The 20,571-nt window shown below is 62.8% G+C and overlaps 1 protein-coding gene across 1 annotated transcript; it reads left to right on the forward strand.

Annotated features, from left to right (window-relative positions):
• Positions 1-3,908: 3,908 nt before the first annotated feature.
• TNS4 (tensin 4) lies at positions 3,909-16,377 on the forward strand (the record flags this gene model as incomplete). Its single annotated transcript, XM_082494839.1, has 12 exons — positions 3,909-4,416; positions 9,413-9,857; positions 10,068-10,498; positions 11,378-11,464; positions 12,017-12,136; positions 12,389-12,481; positions 12,848-12,925; positions 13,382-13,453; positions 14,654-14,822; positions 15,276-15,344; positions 15,575-15,601; positions 16,162-16,377. The coding sequence occupies 12 exons, from the start codon at positions 3,909-3,911 to the stop codon at positions 16,289-16,291; spliced, it is 2,229 nt and encodes a 742-aa protein (XP_082350965.1). The 3' UTR covers positions 16,292-16,377.
• Positions 16,378-20,571: the final 4,194 nt, after the last annotated feature.

Raw genomic sequence — 20,571 nt, forward strand, 5'->3', positions numbered from 1 at the left:
CACCGGGACGGGTCTCTTGGTGGAACAGGCAGCTGCCTCACCAACAGCCTCTGTAAGCGTGTCCGCCTGCCTCCAAAACCTGTGGCTTGCCTCCTTCCTCTTAGGGGGAATTCTGTTCCACAGCCTCTTTCCAGAAGCAGAAACTCTGTAATTTCCAGTCTAGATGTGTTTGTGGCCAGCTTATTTCCATTCCTTCTTGTGCGAGCCTCGTCTCAGCTTAACCGGCAGAGCTCCTTCCCCCAGTGTTTCTGCACGGCCAGGAAACCCTCCCAGCCCCGGTTCAGCTCGCCAGCCCAGCCCTGCGGGGCACGGCTGCAGCGCCTGCGTCACCCCGGCCGGCGCTGCGATGCTTCTGGTGCAGAGCTGCCGGGGCACAGGGCGTCGCACCTCGTGGCACGGCACCAACGTGCCATCGGCTTCGCGGTGCCATACGGGCTCCCTGCCTGCCCTCGTGGTCGCGGCGCTCCATCCCGGCCCCCCCTTCCCGGCCCGGGGGACACGGCTGTCCCTGATCGCCCTCGGAAAGTCCTGATGTCTGTGGGCAGCGTTTGTCTTTCTCATGGCTGCACCACGCTGGTGGCAAACAGCCGCCTTGTGACGGACCCCCTTCGCCCGAGCCCTCCTCCTCCTTTGCCCCCCCCCCCCAGCAGAGCCTGCAGCTGGGCTCGGCATTCTTGTGAGGAGCCTGGGAGACCTCTCGCTTTAACCCAGAGAAGGGAAGGGAGGAGAAATGAGGTTTGGAGGCTAATTCTGGCAGCATCAGGCACGAGGAAGATGAAAAACTCAGGGCAGGAGTACAAGAGAGGAGGGAAGCTGTTGCGTGCATGCTCCTGGAACCCCCTGACAGTCCTGGTTCATGCAAACTGCACGTTATTTCTGTACCTACTTAAATTAAAACCAGCCTTGTCTTGCGGAGGCTGACTGGAGCCAGGCAGTTCTTCTCCCCAGGGGAGAATCCAATTTTCACTCCATCTAGCTTGTGTTTTTGACCTGGAATGACTCTTCTTTTTATATTTAACAAACGCTCCCTCCAAGCCTTGTACCGTGCTGCGCTTCTCACGGCGGGGCCCGCGGCGTCACGGCACATACGTGCTCCGAGGCAGGAGGGCAGAAGAGGGCAGACGGCTCACCTGTGATCCGACTGACCGCCGGCTCCCAGCCCACGTCTGCGGCCTCTGCACCTCGGGGTTTGGGTCCAGAAATGCCGAGGAAAAGCAACGCACGGGTGCGGGCCGTGGCACGGCGGGCTGGGGAGGGCTCGCAGGAGGGACCCCGGCACGCTCAGCCTCTGCCTCTCACCCACCGGCCCCCCGAGCCTGTGGACAACCCACCCTGAGGTCCAGCTCTTCCCGACCCCCTGTAGGGATGACAGAATCATAGAACGGTTTGGGTTAGAAGGGACCTTGAAGACCATCCAGTCCCACCCCCCTGCCCCGGGCAGGGCCACCCCCCCCCAGCCCAGGTTGCTCCCAGCCCCGTCCAACCCGGCCTTGAACCCCTCCAGGGATGGGGCAGCCACAGCTCCTCGGGGCACCCTGCGCCAGGGGCTCACCGCCCTCACAGCCGAGAATTTCTTCCTCATATCTCATGTCAATCTCTATTCTTCCAGTTTGAAGCCATTCCCCCTCGTCCCATCACTCCATGCCCTTGTACAAAGTCCCTCCCCAGCTCTGCTGAGCCCCTTTAGGCACTGGAAGGGGCTCTGAGGTCTCCCCGGAGCCTTCTCTTCTCCAGGCTGACCCCCCCACCTCTCCCCGCCTGTCCTCCCAGCAGAGGGGCTCCAGCCCTCCCAGCGTCTCCAGGGCCTCCTCTGGCCCCGCTCCAACAGGTCCACATCTTTGTCTATGTTGGGACCCCCAACATAGGATAACCCGATCCGGACTCTGTCCATCTCCCACCGGGGCTGGGACAGACCCCCCTTGCAGAGCGCAGCCCCGCGCGCCCGGAGGTGATGCTGGAGCTGCTCTGCCCCATCTCTAGGACCAATGGTTAGTGACAGCTCAGGGATGCCGTGTGCTGCTCTGATTCGCAGCGAAAGGCACCACAGCTGCCTCCCAGAGCCGTGTTCCGTTCTGTGCGCAGGTCTTGGTGCAGGACACGTCCTGGCTCCTGAGCCTTTCCCACGGAGCAGCCTGCCAGTCCTGCAAATAAAGTCTGTAGAGGCTCAGGAGACACAGCGGGGTCCGGGCTGGGAGGAGGCTGGATGGGTTTGAAGTATTTATTCACTTCTGCAGTCCTTAAAAACCTCTCTTATCTCTTTTGAGAGCATTAACTGGTGTGACTCCTGATCCGTAGCCACCCCGAGCGCCGTACGCTGTGAGCAGCAGCAATGTTTTGCATCTGATTCGCTAATCTTCATGACTGTGCTATTCTGGGTGTCGCTTTCTCTGGCAAGAGAAGAGGCTTCTTCAGGGTTGTATAATTCATGGAGGGCAATGCCGGCCTGTTTTGAGCCCTCTCGGTAACAGCTCAACACGCCGCATGGCAGTTAGTCACCGCTTCACCAGACGTGACGTACCGCGCCAGCCCAGCGCTCCTGCCCTCGCCCGCGGGGAGGTGCGGACGGGCTGCCCGCGAGCAACGCGGCTCGCTCTTAATCCTGTGACTCCATAGTTAATCAATCCGAGATAGGCGAGTAAATAAGTCAGTCATTCAAGACCGATGCAGGAAAAGACAAATGTTCTAATAAGCGTAGCGCGGTGTTTGCGTATTACACACCAGATCGCACAGGGCAGGGAGGAGGGAGCCCTGGGCTGGAGGATTAACTCTTCTCAGGGACCCTCTGGCTCCGGCTCCTGCACATCCCGTGGTCCCCGCCGGTGCTGCCCTGCCCGAGGACCGGAGAGGACGGGCGCGTTCCCATGCAGCCTGCGCGGTACGGGCATGGGGAATGTGCCTGGCTTTGGTGTGCCCAAGCACCGAGACGTCGGGGTTTGGCCGCCGCGGTGGGTACAGAGAGGGACAGGCTTATTTTCCTCATCCTGAGACAAATGAGTGAGGTTCCCCCGGTGCATTTGGTGGCAGCGAGAGGGACCCCGCTTGTTTGCTGATGCAGTTGGACGACTTCCCCACCTCCAAACGGTGTCCTGAGACCTTTTTGCCCAGAACCCCCAAGGCAAGCCTGCCTTCTGCCGTGGGTTTTTTTAATGGCGAAGTAAAAAATACTTTCTATCTAAAGCGAAGCCAGAGAGTATTCAAAACTTAATAGCGATCAGATTCCTAGAGCGGCGCCCTGACTGAGAAAGCAGCCGCATAGACAGGCTTCCAGGGCTCAGCTCACGTTGTACCGGCAAAATAAACCCTCAGATTAAATGTACACCCGCTCGCAGAACATTGCTCTGGCAGGCTGCTCCGTCTCTGGCCCGCTGCGGGTCTGCCCGGCGCAGCTCCGGGCGCGCTCTCTGCCATCGCCTCCCCGGGCGGCTGCCGAGGGTCAGGAGCCCCCGCAGAAGTTGTCCGACTGATACTTCATTTCATTCTTAACCGAAATCTAAGCGCTGTGCAAATAAAGCAGAGCGTCGTTTTGAGGCCTTTGAATCCTGAAAAGCTGTTGTAAATTAATCCTCCCTCGCACTTGCCCAGATGCGCTGTGGCACCGGGAGCAGAGGCTGGAGGGGGGTGGAAAAGCAATACAGGGTGACTTGTTTTCTTATGAGCTGGATTCCAGCTTTGCGCTCCAAATCCCCGTTTTTATAGACTTTTCCGCTGAAGTCTGCTCCTGCCCTGGGCATGCCTGTGTAACCGCTCCTCTCTCTGCATTCCTTAGATTCTTCTTCCGCTGGAGACGCTGGATTGAAGAAGGGGTCTGAGGTCCCCGGTGGAGACGGGGAGGCGAGGAGGAGGAGGAGGAGAGGGAGGAGGAGGAGGTTTCCCTTGGACTCTAAGCCGCCAAACCAGCAAACCAAACCATGTCACAGGTCATACAAAACCACGTGTTGCGCGTTGGACAGACCGTGTGTGTTTCCTCGCGGGAGGAAAGCAAGAGCTTGCACCCGGGAGGGTACCCGGGCTGCTCCGCGCTGCCGATGAAGTACGTCTACTGCTCCAGGGAGGGCTGGGCTGCCCCGTCCGCGGTGGTGCACGCCAACGCACGCCTGCTTCCCGGCGGAGCGCTGTACGGAGCCCACCCCGCGTTTGAGCATGTGGCTGCCCAGGCGCAGGGGAAGGGGCAGCGGGACACCTCTTTGGAGAGACCCACTGCCCCCTATCAGTCGAAGGAGGAGGAGACCAGCACGGATCCCGAGGCTCACCTGCTGTCTCCTACCTTGGACATATCGATAGAGACTCTCAACCAGCTGATCCTGGAAATCGATCCGACTTTTCAGCCCCTCACGTGCAAGCCGGTGAAGGACGCGGTCCAACCTGCTTCTCAGGGTGACGCTGTTGCCACCAAGAAACAAGATCCAGAGGCAACAGGTGAGGCAAAAGGTCGTGCGGTGGAGCCAGCGCAGCTCAGGGCTGGTGAAACCCATTCGCAAGAGGCAGAGGGAGAGCCCCGGGCAGAGGGCCCGGCCACACGCCAGCCCCAGCGGGCAGGATGAGGTCCTGTGCTCCCACGGAGGGCTGGGACCGGGCACTGGTGACAGCCCCACCATCCCCAGCGGGAGCGGCGTTTCGTGTGGGATACTGTCTCTTGACATCAGGGCTTCCTGTAAAGGAGCAGGAGAACAGACTGCGTTCCCGGGCTCTCTGCCCGGCTTACGTGCTTAGGTGGCCCCACTCTGATCACTTTTGAAACGTCTCGTGTCCAGCTAGCTCAGCGGGATCCAAAAGAAAACAGGGAGAACGGCCTCTAATTCAACCTCACGTTTGTTTCCCTGGGTTTGGAGGAAATGTTTCTCATTAGAAATGGGACTTGTAGCTCTCAGAAAACACCCCATCCGCGTTATTACCATCAGTGACTAGAGAGAGGCGCTGACCTCTGGAGCGGTGTCTGGAGCGCGCCCACCCTCGCAGCACAGCCCCGGCTCTGCCCAGGGGCAGTGGAGCCTTTCCCAGGGTCATACTTGACCTGTGGAAGCACGAGGATTTGAAGCCAAATTTCCAAAGCCCTGGGCGAAGGTACTGATCGTTACACAACCACCCCATTTAAACGTTCCCAATCGGTTTGCCAGGGAAATTCTTCTTCCAGGGCTCGAGCACCCCTCCAGCAGCATACCTGGCATACGCAAGGCAGAACATCAGCTGCACATGCCAACCCCCGCTTTCTGCTCTCACGCCTGGGTGCCTTACGTGAACCCTTTTGCAACACCGCTCTGTCATCCCTGCGATCCAAAGCTGTGCTCTGTGCGCTGCTGCTGATCCAGGCACGCTCGCCCGGGGCTCCTTTGCAGCGTGTCGGCTGCTCAACACGCTCTGCGCGGGGTAACAGCAGCAGACAGGGTGTTGCGCGCTGCTGGTGCGCTGCAGGATGGATCCGTGACATGTTTAGGTGCCTAAAGGTAGAGTCTCTCTGCTTCTGAAAGGCCTTATTGCCTCTCTGTGTCTTTAGACACGGAAAAACCTTGAAAATCTCTCCCCAGGAAGGTCAAGTGAGAGGATGTTGAAGGCATGAAAAACGCTCCGTCCTCCCTGAGCCCTCGTGCGCACCTCGGCACGAGGCACGCGGGGCTGGAGGAGGACGAGGTGCGTGTCTGCAAGGGCACCGGCTGCAGCCCTGCGGGTGCGCGGGTCCCGACGCTCGAGCGGGGAAGCGGCAAAGCCGGCGTCAGGGAGCACAGGGGCCGGAGCGGTGGGAGCACGCCTGGGGAGGCGGCAGCCCTGCTCCCCGCGGGGCTGGAAGGGGGCGGCCTTGCAGATACAGTACGGTGACAAAGTGCGAGTTCAGCTCTTGGCTGCTCAGACCAGTGTGCGGAGGCAGTTAGATGCCTCTCCTTCGGGCATCGCTGGAGGGCTGGAGCCGCCAGCAGCTCAGCAGGTAGCGTGCTAGCGGTTTTGAAAAGCTGGCTCCACGTGTGGAACTGAACATCTGGAAATCTGGCCCCGAATTCAGTGGGAAAAGCCTCACTTCAGCTTTCGTTTTCTTTTAACAGCTCTTATTTTTTATGCAAACTTCCTACCGCTGCACAGCATCCCTGCTCACCCACCTCCTCCCGCTCCAGCCGCGCCACCGGTGCCTGTGCCGCTGCTCCCCTCTCCCAGCCGGACCCGTGGAAATGCTCCCGCTCGGTTCCTGCCCCTCTTGCCTCCCCTCGCCCGCGCCGGGGAGGGCTGCGCGGGGCCCCATGGCGCTTCTGAATCATTCCCACCCCACCGCGTTCTGCCTGAGGTGTCGGTCCCTGCCAGCACCGTCAGTTGATGGGAGCGCTGGCAGGAGGCTGGTGGTGCCCAGAGTACAGGAGAGGGGCTTGTCCCTGCCCAGTGGACACCACGAGGGAGAGATTTGAACTTGGCAGATGCTGTAGCGATACGAGACACGTTCATGGCAGTCACTAACTCCCTCTGGTCCCTGTGTGTTCCAGGGGAAGGGGAAGGGGGAAGGGGAAGGGAAGGGGAAGGGGAAGGGGAAGGGGAAGGGGAAGGGGGAAGGGGAAGGGGAAGGGGAAGGGGGAAGGGGAAGGGAAGGGGGAAGGGGGAAGGGGAAGGGGAAGGGGAGGGGAAGGGGGAAGGGGAAGGGGAAGGGGGAAGGGGAAGGGGAAGGGGAAGGGGGAAGGGGAAGGGGAAGGGGAAGGGGAAGGGGAAGGGGAAGGGGAAGGGGAAGGGGAAGGGGAAGGGGAAGGGGAAGGGGAACAGGAAGGGGGAAGGGGGAAGGGGAAGGGGAAGGGGAAGGGGGAAGGGGAAGGGGAAGGGGAAGGGGAAGGGGAAGGGGAAGGGAAGGGGAAGGGGAAGGGAAGGGGAAGGGGAAGGGGAAGGGGAAGGGGGAAGGGGAAGGGGAAGGGGAAGGGGAAGGGGAAGGGGAAGGGGGAAGGGGAAGGGGAAGGGGAAGGGGAAGGGAAGGGGAAGGGGGAAGGGGAAGGGGAAGGGGAGGGGAAGGGGAAGGGGAAGAGGAAGGGGAAGGGGGAAGGGGAAGGGGAAGGGGGAAGGGGAAGGGGAAGGGGAAGGGGAAGGGGAAGGGGAAGGGGAAGGGAAGGGGGAAGAGGAAGGGGAAGGGGGAAGGGGAAGGGGAAGGGGAAGGGGGAAGGGGAAGGGGAAGGGGGAAGGGGAAGGGGGAAGGGGAAGGGGAAGGGGAAGGGGAAGGGGAAGGGGAAGGGAAAGGGGGAAGGGGAAGGGGAAGGGGGAAGGGGAAGGGGAAGGGGAAGGGGGAAGGGGAAGGGGGAAGGGGAAGGGGAGGAGAGGAGAGGAGAGGAGAGGAGAGGAGAGGAGAGGAGAGGGAGAGGAGAGGAGAGGAGAGGAGAGGAGAGGAGAGGAGAGGAGAGGAGAGGAGAGGAGAGGAGAGGAGAGAGAGGAGAGGAGAGGGAGGAGAGAGAGGAGAGGAGAGGGAGGAGAGGAGAGGAGAGGAGAGGAGAGGAGGAGGAGAGGAGAGGAGAGGAGAGGAGAGGAGAGGAGGAGAAGGTCTCGGCTTGCGTGACAGCTGGGCTCTGTGTTTGCGGCACTTCTGCCACTCCTTGGTGCTGAAAAACTCGCCAAGGTCTTGAGCAAATATTTGAGGTTTAACCACACCTGATAAGCAGGAGCAAAGGCAGAGAATTAGGAAGCGAAAGGCCTCCTTAGAGCAGGGTGCAAATGCTTTGCAGTTATTTCTTTAACGGACAATTAAAATCCTCATTTCTTTTCCCCTTTTGTGGGAGACGTTGACAGAAAGCATCCGGCCAAGAGCTTGCAGTAAGGGTTTGCGTGCTGATACCGGAACCACGTGGCTCCGGAGCCCTTCCCAGGACGGCTTTGGAGGAGCTGCCGCCCGTGGCAGCGAGGGTGTGGAGGGGGAAGGCTGCGGTTCTGGCTCCTTCCCCGTGCGCGGTCCAGCTGCGTCCCCGCTGGGGACCGGCCCTCCCGCCTTACCCGGCGCCGCCTCGGCGGCTCTCCGCTGGCCGTGCCGATCCAACCCTGGGCCGGGATCGCCACGGGGAAGGGGCTCAGCGAGTAACTTTTGTACAGACTTGTGCTTTTGCCGCTCATCGAGCTTTAGGCCCCAGAGGTCCGCCCGTTCCTCGCAGTAAACAGGGTCTGCGGCGCTTGGCAGCCTGGAGGCGGCGCGGGAGCCGGGCACGCAGCGTCGGCTGCCGGGGAGCTCAGGGCTCTTCAGAGCCGCGGCAAAAAGGGTTTCCTCTCTCCGAGAAACAGCTTTAGGAAGGGGAACTTTCCTGAGCTCCATGGCAGGGCGAGAACCAAGGAGCTGAGAACAAAGCTGGGCACGTTCAGGCTAGAAAGGAGGTGCACCCTTCTAGCCGTGGAGGTGATTAACCGCTGGAACAGCTTCCCTGGGGAGGCGGTGAATTCGCCATCCCTGCAAGCCCTTAAATCAAGCCTGAGTGTCTCTCGCTAAAAGGCGTCTTCTAGCTCAGCCAGAAAGTATGGCCTTGTTCAAGGAACCCAGTGACTGACGCGCATGGGCACGTGGGAGCACCCCCTTGTCCTGGCTGTGAGCCTTCACGGAAGGTCTGGAGCAGGCGATGCTCTGTCAGATGTGTTACCGTATCAATAATGGCGAGCGAAGGGGCTGGGAGGTGCCCCGCCTGCCCCGGGCATGCATGGCAGAGCGGGAAGAAACCCACAGCGGGGTACAGGCACAGAAGCCGCCTCGGAAATTATTTCTCTAAAGAGACTTGTGCGGGACGGGAGGAGGGAAGGCAGAGCTGCCGGCCCCTGCCCTGGGCTGCGCGCTTGCTGCTGTGCTGCCCGGTCCCACAGCCGACACCAAGAGCCTTGTGACCGCGCGGCATCGCTCCGCCACCCGCTCCGCAGCCACGGGGCGGATGCGGTGGGTGACATCCCCGTGCTCCTGCGCCCAGCCAGCGCAGAGGGTGCGCAGGGCCACGCGCCTGCCGCCGTGGGCACCCTCCGAACCCGCTGTCGTCCCCGGGGGGAGCAGCCAGATGTTTTTCTCTTGAGTCAGGTACAGACAGAGCGGCTGCGGGCAGGAACACCCGCCGCTCGCTGCAGGTCTCGGCACGCGCCGGCCGTGCGATGCTGGCGAGGGGGGGTCTGCGCAGCCAGACATGACCGCGTGTAACCCCTCGTCCCTGGGAGCCCGCCAGCACTGGGGTGGGTCACTGGGACTCCGTGTCTGTGAAGAAATCGGCCTCCATAGGGGCTCAACAGAGGCGAGCGTTGGGCCATGGGGGTCTCCCCGCAGCGCCCGGGGGTCCCTGCAGCGCTGGAGGTGGAGCAGCACCCCCCGCCCGCCCTGCGGGGCTTACAAACCACAGCCAAAATTAATAGCAAGAAGAAAAGAGGCACGTGTCCCCCACTGAGCTTAGCTAACGAACCTGACTCGAACGCTGAATCGCTAACCATCTCCTCTTTCTTCCTCCAGACATTAAATACATAGAGATGACGCCAGGCAGAGCCACGTGTCCCGAGCTGCTGCAGGGCTCCCCCAGCCCTTCGGGCACGCCGTCCTCGAGGTCCCCCCAGGGCAACGGCTTCCTGCCCCAAAAAGGGAGTCTCAGAAGCAACTACAGCGCCAGTGGCAGTGTGGTTTTCTCCAGCCCACCCAGACCCGTGAGCCCCGGCTCGGGCGCCCCGAGCTGCACTGACTCCTCGACCTGCAGCAAAGCATCCGAGTGCATCGCCGGCCCCCGGCACTGCGCGGCCGGACAGACAGACAGCATCTCCTACGGCCCCGGGGCTCTCGGCACTTCCACGGGCTTCGACAATTTGCTGAAGCCCGTGCCCGTGGTGAGGATGCAGCAGAGGAGCAGCTGGGTCTCCCTGCTCTCCACGAGCCCCGGCTCCGACACCAGTTACATCCTCGGAAGGTAAATGCCGCCTTGTGTCCCAGTCCGGGGCGGGTGATGGGGGTGGAAGGGGCACAGGGGGGTTTCCCTACGTCCTGCTGTCCAAGACCTCCTTCCCCCGGTTGGGAGTCAGCGCCCCACAGGGCTGGCCCGGTCTCTGGGGTGGGCTGTGCGTCCCGTCCGGGCTGAACAACCCCGCTGAGCTCCTTCTGCTCTGCCTCCCTCCCGCAGCAGCACCCACTCGCTCCACCACGATGACTCGGATGCTCCCCCCGCTGCCTGCCGCTCCGCCGACTGCCCATCCCCTGCCAGCTCCCTGGGCAGCCCCTACCCACCTTCCCCGAGCATCAGGTCTCACTCTGGAGAAGCTTTTGGGCTGAGTCCCCACCAGCCCAGCGCAGCCTGCTCCACCAAAGCCAAGACCTCCCCGTCCCAGAAGGGACAGGCCAGCAGCTGCCCCCCCTCCATCCTCAACTCCGCAGCCGACATCCCGGTGCTGCTGGTGAACGGGTGCCTGGAACAAGGAGATGCGTCTTCCAGGCTGGCCAAAGCCCCCCCGGCCTCGGTCAAGCAGAGCCCCCCTCCCAGATGCAGCCCGGCCCCCGGGCTCGGTGGCCTGAACAACGCGCTGTCGGCACCAGCGCTCTCCTGCGACTCGGACAGTAAGTCACCTCCCTGCCACAGGGTCTGGAGGGGGGAAGGAGCTGTAGAGCCCAACGGCTGCCAGGGAAGAGGGAGAAAACCCCAGTTTCTACTCTGGTTTGTCTGTGGGTTATAGACATGGAGGACAGGAGGTCCTCGCTGGAGCTGGAGATCCTCAGTGTATCTCCACGGGGTTGCAGGGCTCTGCAGTGGTCTCCAGCTCAGTGCTGATGACCCCCTATTAGCCACGGTGTTGGGCCCACCAGTGTCCTGGGACACGTGCTCAGTGGGCAGAAACGCTCTGGTCCCCTCAAGGAGATGCAGATACACTAATTTATAGTACCCGAGAATAAGGACCATAATTCTGTCATTTCATACTTGTTTGTGGACCCAGAGCGGGTGGGGAGGAGGGGTTAGGGTTCCAGTTTGCTCTGGAGGACATCTAAAGATACCAGAGTTTATAAGGTCCCTCATTCAAGGGCAAACAATAGGGCTGTTGTTCTCTGGAGGAGATTAGCAGAGGCAACTCTCGGGGCAGAAGGTTTTAATTGGGATTCTTATGGGAATAGCAGGAGGGCTTTGCGGGTCAGATCCTCAGCGGGTGTAGGTCCCCATGGTCCAGTGGACTTGTGCAGGGTCGGGCGGACTGGCGCTGCTGGGGGATTCCGTGTGCTGCCTCTGTGCTCCATCACAGCCTGCCAAGAGAGATAATTATGTGGAGAATGAATCATTCGGAGGAGCAGGGAGGAAGCTCTGATCAAAAGGGTTGAAAAAAACCTTCAACCTTGGCCAGCCTGAAAGAGAAGTATCTTCGCTAGAGCTCTGTCCTGCCCAGGGATGTCTGCCGTGAAGGTCCTTCGGGTCCCATGCTGGCCTTGATGCCATGGGGTCTCTTGCAGGTCCCCTCAGGGCTGGGCAGCCGACCATGAAGTTTGTGATGGACACATCCAAATACTGGTTCAAGCCGAGCATTACCAGGGACCGAGGTAAGGCAGCAAGAGTCTCCGCGGGGGTAACCCCACCTCAGGCTTGCCGTCTGCAGGAGTGCCGCCCGTCCCCAGGCCGGCGTTTGCCTTCCCGCACACCTCCGTCCCGCTCTCGCCCGCGCTGCGGTGCTGCGGGGACTCGGTGACAGCAACTCAGAGTGTACCGGGGGTTGACGGGCACGGAGAGACCCACTCACAGGGCTCGGGGAAGGCTCAGGAACACGGGCTGTGCCACGGCCCCTCTGTCCCCCCCTCAGCTCCAGCAAAGCTTCTGCCTCTGACCGTGCCGCTCCTCAGCATGGCCCGGCCGGGGCGGGCTCTGTCCTGGGGACAGCAGGGACCCGTGGGACCGAGCCGGGGCCCCTCGGTCTGCGGGGGCACCACGGCCGGTGCCCGCAACGAGGGATGCGAGCGTCCTTAGCAGACGCTCCTGATGATTTCTTGCTGCTGCCAAGGAACGTCTCCCCGCGAGAGCATGGGCCGGACGCGGAACGCCGCGCGGGGAGGTTCCACCTGTTTTGCTTGGCTGAGCCTCCGCCTGTGCCTTGACAGCCATCCAGCTGCTGAAGGACAGGGAGCCAGGCACGTTCCTTGTGCGGGACAGCACGTCGTACCGGGGGTCTTTCGGGCTGGCGATGAAGGTTCCTGTCCCTCCAGCCGGCAGCCAGACAGGTACGGGGACTCGCCGGGAAAGGGGGGGTTTGCTTCAGGGGTTTCACTGAAACCGGTGAGACTAAAGCAGGCTGAGAAGCTGCGGGACTCGGGTTGTGTGAGAGAGGCTGGCAGCGGGGTCCGCGCCCGCCCGTCCCCACGCACGGGGGCTGGCAGCGCGCTCGCCGCGCAGCGCAGCGGCTGCGGTGGGTGCCCTGGGACGGGCAGGGGCGAAACGGCGATGCTGACGCTCGTCCTCGATCCCGCTTGCAGGCGACGAGAGCGGTGACCTCGTCCGGCACTTCCTCATCGAGTCCTCCGCCAAAGGGGTGCACCTGAAAGGAGCCAGCGAGGAGCTGTATTTCGGTAAGGACGGTGCCATCGCCCGCAGCCCTGGCAGCCCCAGGAGCAATTCCCCAGAGCCCCTCGGAGCAGCGGCCAGGAGCGGGGGCGGCCCCGCAGCCCCCCGGTGAGGCTGTTGGCGTGGGGGCCCGCCAGCCCCCCGCTGCTGCCCGCGCTGCTCTGCCAGGCCGGCTGTGGGAGCAGTCTCCAAAACAAGGAGATGGGGCGGGGGTTGGAAAACCCACTTTTGTTGCCGTGAGGTCCCAAACAGTCCCGCTTATCCCCCCCTCCCCTCCTACTGAGGTCCCTGGGACGCTTGAGGGGGCAGAGGCGCGCGGGTGGGGGGTTTTGGGCACCAGGACCCCCCCGACGCGTGGGTCTGTGTTGCAGGGAGCCTCTCTGCCTTCGTGTACCAGCACGCCATCACCGCGCTGGCACTGCCCTGCAAGCTCAGCATCCCCACCCGAGGTAGGTGTTGGGGGTGGGGGAGATGCTCCGAGCGGTCCCTCCCGCCGGTCTGGGGAGGTGGGGATGGCCCTGAGGTGGGGAGGGGACGAACCGCCCCGGTGCCCCCACCATGGGGCCGATTGCCGTGGCTGTAGGTGGAGCGGGGACCTGCAGGAGCTGACTGGAGCGCCAGAGATGGTGGTGACTCGCTTCTGCTGGGGACGGAGGGCGGTCAGCAGAGCAGCGGGGAGCAGGGGACCACGGAGGGTGGGCGAGGAGAGGAGGAGTGGGGAGATCGGAGATGAACGGAGCCAGGAGAGGGAGATGGAGGACAATTAAATCAATTACGGCTCTAAACCCCTACAATTTAAGCGGCCTTTGGGCTCGCTGTGAGAGAAGGAATTTCCCCCAGTGCAAAGTGGTGACCCGGAGCAGCCTGGCCTGGGGCGTCAGTGCTCCCGCTTGTCGTTTGTGCAGATCTGGCTGATGGAGAAGATAGCCCTGACTGCGCCGCGGAGCCCGCGCTCTCCCCGCCGAAGAAAGCTGCTGGTGAGGAGCGGTGCTGTCCCCGGGGCACAGGCGAGCTGGCAGGAGCTGGAGCTCTGGGCAGGCGCCCGCGCTTTGGGCTTTGGTCCTACCCAACACCAGGCTCCATTTTTCGGTCGTCCGTTCTGACGCCATTCGCAGCAGCAGCTGAAAAGTCGGCGCTGCCTTTGGCGCTGCGCAAAGCAGCAGGTCACCCCGCTGCATCGGGGGGTGCCGGTGCGATAGCCCCCTCCCGGCGTCGTCACCAGGAGGTACCTGCGGGCTTTCTCCACATCCTCAGATCCCGGGCTTGTACGGGAACCTGATGTTTTCTAAAGAAAGGACACTTTCGGTCCTCACAATGGTGAAGTAAAGCTTGGAAAGACAGTTCCTGAGGTCCCAAGGCTGGTAAAAGACCCACAGTCCCCACAATTTTAAATAGCTCCTAGTTTTTAAGCCTCTCTCCTGATTGGGCTCAACCGGGGGTAGGGAGCTGATGGGCACGGAACATCTGGAGTCTCTCGGAGAGGGACGGGGCAGCCGGGGCTGGGTAAATTGCCGAGGGACCTGATGGGAGACCGATGGAAACGGCCCAGCGGGACGGGGAAGGGTCTGTGCTTCTCTTCCGCGCCCGGGTGCCCCCCAGCCTGGGTGCAGCGGTGGTGGGCTCCGGGTGAGAGCGGGGAGCGCTGGGCAGGAGAGCGCGCGCACGGGTCACGGCGCAGTCAGGGGAGTCGGGAACCAGCTTTGTTTTGCTGGAAATTCTGAAAAATAAGTTGGCAAGCTGAAAAGTTTAGTTTGACCCAGAACAGCCCTTTAAACGGCTCAATCAGCCCGAAATGTCATGTTTTAGGTTGGCCTTCAGCCGTTAGTTGGCTTGGGGTATTTCTGCTTTTCATTAAAGGAAATATGTAATAAACAGAAAAAAAACCCAAATCTGACATTTAGAAACCGGAAATTAAATACTTTGACTTTTAAAACAATTAGTGCAGAGAATTAAAGTAAACCAAAATAAATTTGTGAAGAATTTCTGAGTCACCAAATCTTTAATTTTCATCAAAACAAATCTGACCCACGCACGCGTGTCCGGTTCAGCCGGATGATGCCTGGGAGCCGGCCCCGGCCCCGGCCCCGCTGTGCTCGGCGCTGCACGTGCTCGGCGCAGCGAGACGCCGGCGTGCTGTGGGCCTCCGCGCTGAGCCGGGCTCTGTGCTGTCCTTGCAGTCTGCAACGTCTTGTACCTCAACTCGGTGAACGTGGAGACGCTGACGGGGGCGCCGGCCATCCAGAAAGCCATCTCCTCCACCTTCGAGCTGGAGACGCTGCCCACACCCACCCTGGTGCACTTCAGAGTGACGGAGCAGGGGGTGACGCTGACCGACATCCAGAGGAAGTAAGAGCCGCTGGGGAGGGTCGGGACGGGGCCGCCACGGGCTCAGCGGTGGTGAGGGGCCGGGGAGAGCGGAACGGTGGTGGGAGCGCGGCTCGCCCGTGGCCGCCCAGCTCTCGCCTCGCCGCTCAGCCTGCCGACGCGCTGGTCACGTCAGGAGCAACTGGCCTGCCGGGGCAAATCCGCCTTGCAATGGTGGGTGGGTTTGGCCCCTTCTGTCCCAGCACAGGGCACGGTGCTGCGTCGCGTGAGGCGCGTGGCACCATCTGGAGAGCGGGAGGCAGGAGCCGGCTGAAGCCACGAGCTGCCAGCTTGGAGGCAGCCCCGGGGAGGGGACCCCCACCTCCCCCTTCCCCCGCAGCCCCGACACCTCGAGCAGGGCTTGAACGTGCCTGTGTCTCCCACCAGCTCTGCCCGGGCACTGTCCTGCTCTAACGCCACTCTCCCCCCCCCCAGGGTGTTCTTCAGGCGACACTACCCCCTGGCTGCCATCAGGTTTTGCGGGACGGACCCTGAGAACAGAAAGTGAGTTATCGGCCGCTCTGCGGGTGCGGTGGTGGCTTCCCCACGGTTCCCAGCGCGGCTCTGCTGCTCACGGCTCCGCACCGCTTAAAATCCCAAATCCCGACCCGCCTGCACCCCCTGCCCCGGGCTTAACGCGGTGGGTTTAGCTAAATATAAACCTCGAGTTTGCAGCTGATGGAACGGGTGAAATATCACTCTTCTGAGCAAATCCAATTCTGTTCTTCCCTCAGGTGGCAGAAGTACTGCAAGTCCTCGAGGTGAGACCTGCGCGGGGACCTCCCGCAGCCGAAGCGTGCCGGTGGAAACCTCGGGGGGGTGGGGGGGGAGATGCTGCTTTGGGCCAGCCTCGCCGCCCCAGCGGGCGCCCTGCAGAGCAGCAAGGAGCCAAAGCTTAAAACTGAGGAGGGGATGCGAGAAAAGTTAACGTGGGGGCAGGATGAGACGTGGGGCAGATGGGTGAAGCTTTACGGGGGGGGTTTGATGAGAGGTTTGGCGAAGCCCAACTCTCCGCATCCCCTCATGTAGAAAGCGCCGGTCCGAGGCCGTCGGCCGTCCCAGGGACGCGCTGGCGCTGGGCTCGGGAAGGGAGGTGAGCTCTGGCTCTACCTTGCGTTCAAGGAACTTTTCACAGCTGGGGAAGCTTTGCCAGAAACACTTCTCCCGGCTGTTTTTTTGCTTCCCAGCAAACGTGATTGGGGAGCGGGCCAAGGTGGAATCGCTGGAACCGGGATTCTGCCTTGTGGCCGGGGCCAGTTTAAGTGTGTTCCTTTGGGTTCCTGGATGCAAACCACATAAGGCTCTCTCTCCTTTTCCAAAGGATCTTCGGGTTCGTGGCCAAGAGCCAGACAGATTCGGAGAACCTCTGTCACCTGTTTGCGGAGTACGACACTGTGCAGCCAGCGTCGCCTGTCATCGACCTTCTCTGCAAACTCCTGCCGGACCCGTAGAGGACAGAAACCCCGGGACAGCTCAGGGCCGGCAGCCGCCCACGCGCTGCCGACCTCCTCCTGCTCACCCTTTCCTGCTCCTGCGTTGCATTTTGGCAACAGCTCGTATTTATATTTTTTTGTTACATACCGTCAAGTCAAAAGTCTCATTTAAAGATTTTCATGCTCTGATGGGATGAGATGTTCCTCCGAGACCCTCCGCGGGGCATGGCATGGCGTCACCGCGGTGGCCAGTGCGGGACGGCTGCCCGCGGGGAGCGGAGCTGCAGGATGGGACTGTGCTCACCGTACGGAGCCGCTGCCCCCCTCACCGGCCGTGCACCCTTCGCTGTGCTCGGGAGGACTGAAATATTCTGGCCGAGATTTGTGCCGGCAGCGGGGGGTACCTGCGCCCGGGGTGGCCAAGCCGAGGCGCGTTCGGTGGAGCTGAGCTCAGGGACGCAGCCCGAATCCCCGCGGTGCCGCGGGAGGGGAGGTCTGGTACAGGCGGGGGGGACTCGCCTCCCCGACGACAGACCGGCATCAGCGGGTGGTTTTGCAAATCAAAGCTTGTAAAATCAGTAGGCCCTGCTGAAAAATCCTGCTTCCCTCAAAGAGCAAGAAGCACCAAAAAGCAGAAATGCCAGGGCAGCGCGGGTTTGCCTGGTGCTGGTAAATTCTCCTGCCCTTTTTCGCAAAGCGGGGTTACGGGCTCGCTCAACCTCGCGGCGTCGCAGCAAGCTGAGAAATAAATGTTGACATTTTCATGACAGTAAAGCGTCGTTTTTTTGGAAATGACTTGCATGAATTTGGGCCAGATCCTCAGATGACGTAAATTGGCGCAGCCTCGTGGAAGTCAGCGCTGCCGTGATTTATACCAGCTGAAGATTTCGCTCTTGCTGCAATCTCGGAGCGGAGCAGAGCGGCTGCGAGTCCACCGCACATCCCTCTCCCTTAGCGCTCCCTTACCTGCTGCCTCTGCCTTCTTTTAATTTTGGCCCCCATGCTAACAAACCCCGCTCGGGGGTATTTCCAATAAAGCGGTGGACCGTTTGTCTCACCGCGAGCGCTGCAGAGGTGTCAGCAACTGAAAGACGTTACTCCGCTCTCTCGACCCGCCGAGCCTGTGCGCGCACATAAAGGAAAAGCGTCTCTCCCCCCGCCGGGCGGCGGGACGGCGTCCAGCTGCATCAGCGCTTTGGCGGCGATAAAAACAGATATCGGAGTTACTGCACGGGGCGGGGGGAGCACCCGGCTCCAGGATGAGAAACTGATGGCTTCGTGCCCCCCGGGCTGTCCGCCCAAAGCTCTGCTCGGCCGAAACGCAGCACCCACCCTGGGCTCTGCGTGCCGCTGCCGGCCCCGTCGTGTGGTTGGGACCCAGGGGGCCGCGGCGCCCCAAGGCCACAGGCAGCTTGGGGGGACGCGGCTCAGCCCCAGCACCCCGGGCTTGCGCATCCCCAGCCCCGCAGGGACCCCCGGTCCCCCGTGGGGTGCGCAGGATGCGACCCGCTGCAGTGCGCGCTGCAGCCGGCAAGGGGCCCCAGCACCACGCCGTCCGTCCTGCCTGCGCCCTGCCCGCACTCTGCCTGCACGCTGCCTCACTCCTGCCTACACTCTGCCTGCACCCTGCCTGTGCCCTGCCTGCACTCTGCCCGCACCCTGCCCGCCCGTGCCCTGCCTGTCTACTGGGAGTCATCAATAAGGGCAGAGCCGCCGGTGTGTGCAGAGCGTTTTTCACTAACCAACATTGGTTTCATGAACCGACACTTGGCGCGCCCTGCGCCCGGGGCTGGGGCCCCGCGGGGCCGTGCAGCCCGCGAACCGGCGCTGCTGCACTCCGTCGTGTTGCTCGCGATGCTGTTCAGGACAGCAGCGATGAGCACAAGGGGAACACGGACGTTCAAAGGCTTCGGCTCCAATCGGTGCTTTGCGGGGGGGGGGGGGGATGGCGCTGCCGCCTCCGAGCCCGGCCAGCACCGTCCCCACCGAGCCCGGGCCCCGCACGCTGCTCCCCTCCATCGTCAAATCCAGCCGCAGCCGGCAGGGCTCATTTTGCGGGGAATGGGGCCGTGGCTGCTTTCCCCCGCTTTGGGACCACTTTGGGACGGGGAGCGGGCCCATCGCCAAGCACCGTCTTCCGTACGTGGAATTTTTAGTTCATTGAAAAACCCTTTTCCAGCGCAGCGTAGCTGGAGCACGGGCCCAGACGCCGGCGGGGACAGTTCAGCCAAAACCACCTGGATTCAGGAAAAAAACAAACAATTCTCTGAGCTCCTCGTGGCTTCCAAAGTTTGTCCCAGGCTTCCTGGAAGCGCGGCTCTTGGTTTTGGTTCCTGGGTCCGGTTCCAGCCATTTTGTAACAAACCCAGCCCCTCTCCTGGCCGGGCTGGCGGGTCTGTTCCCAGCAGCCTCAGCCGCCGGCGGGCGATGCCGCGTGTCCCCAACCACAGCAAGACCCCAAAAGCCACCGATGCTGCGGCACGTGGCCGGGGTCTCCCTGGTGACGGGGATTGCACCGGTGCCCATCTGCACGGACACACGTGCACTTCTGTGGGTGACACACACATCCCCGGCACGGCTTTGTGGTGACAGCGGGGTGGGCGGTAGCGCCGTGGCCACGGGGGTTCCTGCGCAGAAACCTCCTCGCCCTGCACGGGGCGCGGGGAGCCGCCGCCGTCTGTTGCAGGTGGAGCTTTGCCCCCCGGCGAGATGCAGACCGGCTCAGCCGGGACCCAGACCCACCACTGGACACTACCGGGGTGAGCATCACCGCCCGCCCCCCCCATCCCGACACAACGGGGCAGGGGGTCCCGGCCGGCAGCACTTTGGACACATCGAGGGTGTGGGAGCGTTTTGTTCCCTCCTGTCACGGGCTGTCCGGTGACCTCCAGAAGAGGGGAAGGACCACAGCGGTTCCCCGACCGACAGGGAGGAGCAGTGGCACCGGGGGAGTCAGGGGGAGGGGGGAGCCCCCAGTCTGCAAGTGCCATGGGAAGGGGCAAACGACCCCCCGGGGTTCCATAGCCCTCAGCCCCCCCCACGCTCCCGGCAGCTCCGCCAAATGCACACACACACACTCACACACGTTTCTCCAGCCAAATCGGTTCCGGAGCCCAGCCCGGTGCCCCCGCAGCCGCCAGGGCTGGGGCGGCCGGAGGGGGGCCCCGAAGGAGAGCCCGGGGAGCCCCAGCCCTGGGCAGCGGTCGGCGCGGGGCCGGGGCGCTGGGCTGGGCTCCAGGAGAGCTGGCGGCGGCCCTGGTCCGGCTGCCGATCTGCTGCGCCAGCAAATTACAGCACTTGTCTACATTGGCTGCAGGCGGCTGCCTTCGGGCCCAGCTCCTCCGGGGTGTTTGCACAACCCCGAGCACCGCCGGCCGCACAGCGCCGTAACCGGAGCATCGCGCTGGCGCCAGCCCCGGACAACACCTCCGGTCCCGGGGAGCCGCGATGCCGGGGACCCGACCGTCCTCCTGCGACGTGGCCGCAGGCAACGCCACCTCCCAGCCGCCCCGGCAGGCACGTTTGCTGCAAACGCCATGAGAAAGCTGAGCCGCGGCCGGGAGCACCGGGCAGCGTGCGGCCACCGGCATTCCCACGCCTGGGCATCTCCCAGCTGCATCCCCTGACGCTGAGCGTACCAGCACCGGTGTGCACTCGCACACATGCTGCGGGCTGCAGCTCCGCGAGGCCGGCAGTGCTCCCTGGCCATGGGCACGTCACCCTGGCATGAGCCGGTGCCTGTCCCTGTCTTCCCCCAAACTTTGAAGCCCGTCCAGCGTCTTGGCCCAGCCTGGCGTCGTCTCCAGCTCCACCGCTGCTCTGCGCCGCTGTGCGGGGCCGGCGGTGACGATCCTCGCTGCCCTTACGGTGGCACCGAGCGGAGGCTGAGCTGGGACTCACGAGGGGGCATGAAATCATTTGCTTCCCGGCCCATCACTGCTCAGCGTAGCTCCTCCTGAGGCTGTGAGGGTGCCGAGGTTTTCAGGGGTGCTGAACCCCAAACCCCGGTGTGCCCCAGGCTGGGGGGACCGTGTACCCAGGCAGGGACGGCACGGCTGAGCCTGTCCCCCCCGCAGTGGGATGCCAACCCCCGTGGGCTGGGGACGCTGCCGAGCGCAGGCAGGGTCTGGCCCCGCTCCCGCAGCCCAGTCCCGGGATGTACAAACCAGATGCGCTCAGCTCAGGCATTTTTTTCCACGTCCAAGCCGCCGCGATCCAGCCCCCCCAGCTCCCCCACCACGGCCTCCTTCTCCTGCTCCGCAGCCGGCCGTGCCGCAGCCCCTGGCACAGGGCAGGCA

This window comes from Vanellus vanellus (genome assembly GCF_965231255.1).
Source record: "Vanellus vanellus genome assembly, chromosome: 24".
In the NCBI taxonomy this organism is placed as follows: Eukaryota; Metazoa; Chordata; class Aves; order Charadriiformes; family Charadriidae; genus Vanellus; species Vanellus vanellus.